Genomic DNA, 2,500 nt, shown 5'->3' with positions numbered 1-2,500 from the left:
CCCGGGGGCGGCGTCCCCGGCGAGGACTACCCCATCTTGGCTTCCGTGCCCGACACCGGCTTCTCCTGCGATGCCCAGGCGGTGCAAGGTTATTACGCCGACACTGCAGCTGAAGCCGGCTGCCAGGTGTTCCATATCTGCCAGGACCGCGCCCTCAGGCGCCAACAGGACTCCTTCCTGTGCCCCAACGGTACCATCTTCAACCAGCAGTACCTGGTATGTGACTGGTGGTTCAACGTGGACTGTTCTCAAGCTGAGAGCTTCTACTCCGTCAACGAGCTCATCGGAGTCGTTCCCCGACACAATTTACAATACATAAACATACATCCATACATACATACATACAAATATATATATATAATAATAATAATAATAATAATAATAATAATAATAATAATAATACACACCCATATGTGCACACACACACACACACACACACACACACACACACACACACACACATATATATATATATACATATATATATATATATATATATATATATATATATATATATATATATATATATATACATACTATTTACACATACACACACACACACACACACACACACACACACACACACACACACACACACATATATATATATATATATATATATATATATATATATATATATATATATATATATATATATATATATACTATTTACACACACACACACACATGGGTGTGTATATTATTATTATAATTGATATCGATAAACTATCCTTTATCATTACTATAACTAATCAAAAGATGACAATCATTGGCGTGGTCCTGTTAGATTATATTGATGAAATAACCTACCATTAGCTATAAATGGCCTTACGGGCAAATGAAAACAAGCATATTGGAACCATTCACTTTTCTTACGAATAATTTTCAACAATAAGAAAAGTTGTGACGATCAGACATACATTATATAGACGAGAGTATTGCGAGAATATTCGGGAAACCCTCTTTATCTTCTGATCATGAAAACCGAGAAAATGTAAAGATGTTTAGCACCTTCGTCGCACGTTCCCCGTCTGCACTACACGGATTCGTGACTTACCGTTCGTTATCACTTTCGTTCTTTCCATTCCCACCTCGGTCTCCTCCCCCAGTTTACCCTTTTGCCGTTCTCTCTGCAACACGCGGCGTGCATCGTGCTCAAGTATCATTGCTATCTCTTTACTTATTTGCATACGTGTACCTGCATATATGTTTATATAGAAATATCTTCATATATGTGAATGTAAATATATACATACATGTTTGTATTTACACACACACACACACACACACACACACACACACATACACACACACACACACACACACACACACACACACACACACATATATATATATATATATATATATATATATATATATATATATATATATATATATATACATATATATATATACATACATACATACATACACACATACATACATATATATATATATATATATATATATATATATATATATATATATATATATATAGACACACACGCACACACACATATTCATATATCGTGTATGATTGCATAAAAGTGCAAGTTTGTGCAATAAGCATTTGTTACCGATTAAAAGCAGCTAAAGACTGGAATATTGTTGCGAAAAGTATACTTACAGACAATCAGAATTTTGAATTTGATGAGTCTGATAAATTTAGAAAATTATTGACAAACGAGATATCAATGCGATCATACTTATCAATGATGTGAATAAAAGTGATAAGATTCTAAAAGTCTAAAACCTTTAGAATTGAAAAGTTCCTCCCAAGAAAAAATGAAAGATATAAATTAATCTTTTGCAACTGTTTGGGATGAATGTTTCAGTCAAAATATTTCAAGCATTAATTCATCAATTACCGTTATTCTACTGATGAAATCCAATTCACGCTCAAGATCATCATATTTTTGTACACAGCCATTATAAAAAAAAAAAAAAAATAATAATAATAAAAAAAAATAATAATAAAAAAATAAAGAAAGAAAGAAAGAAAAGAGAGAGAGAGAGAGAGAGAGAGAGAGAGAGAGAGAGAGAGAGAGAGAGAGAGAGAGAGAGAGAGAAAGAGAGAGAAAGAGAGAAGAGAGAGAGAGAGAGAGAGAGAGAGAGAGAGAGAGAGAGAAAGAGAGAGAGAGAGAAAGAAAGAGAGAGAGAGAGAGAGAGAGAGAGAGAGAGAGAGAGAGAGCACATAATATTAACTTTTCCAAACCCAATTACAGACTCTACAGCATACCACCACTGCCTTTTAACAGCACCGGGATCATAAAACAAAATAATCGTGCGATATTTATTCTTGCAAAAATATATCTTTCCGAGCATCAAAAATATACATATTTGAAAGAGATCCAATAAGGATTCCGGGGAAGAGGACGCCGCTTACACTCGGGACTCAGAAGGGGGCGCTGGGGACACCGTAGGAGCTGGACGGCAGGGCGGAGGCGCCGTTGCCGTTGCCATTCAGGGCGCTTCTTCCGTTGCCGTTGAGTTTGCCGTT

The 2,500-nt window shown here is 35.9% G+C and overlaps 1 protein-coding gene across 1 annotated transcript in view; it reads right to left on the bottom strand.

The window, feature by feature from the left end:
- Positions 1–2,281: 2,281 nt before the first annotated feature.
- The window catches only part of LOC113806160 (uncharacterized PE-PGRS family protein PE_PGRS20-like), a 2,029-nt gene continuing 1,810 nt past the window's right edge, over positions 2,282–2,500 (bottom strand). Inside the window, exon 2 of the mRNA XM_070124754.1 lies at positions 2,282–2,500. This exon is cut by the window's right edge and continues 1,571 nt beyond it. Coding sequence (XP_069980855.1) covers positions 2,396–2,500 — 105 coding nt within the window. The 3' untranslated portion in view covers positions 2,282–2,395.

The sequence above is a fragment of the Penaeus vannamei genome, chromosome 8 (assembly GCF_042767895.1).
Source record: "Penaeus vannamei isolate JL-2024 chromosome 8, ASM4276789v1, whole genome shotgun sequence".
Lineage (NCBI taxonomy): Eukaryota > Metazoa > Arthropoda > Malacostraca > Decapoda > Penaeidae > Penaeus > Penaeus vannamei.
Note: the sequence above shows the minus strand (reverse complement) of the source record. Positions and strands in the feature narration are given on the sequence as shown.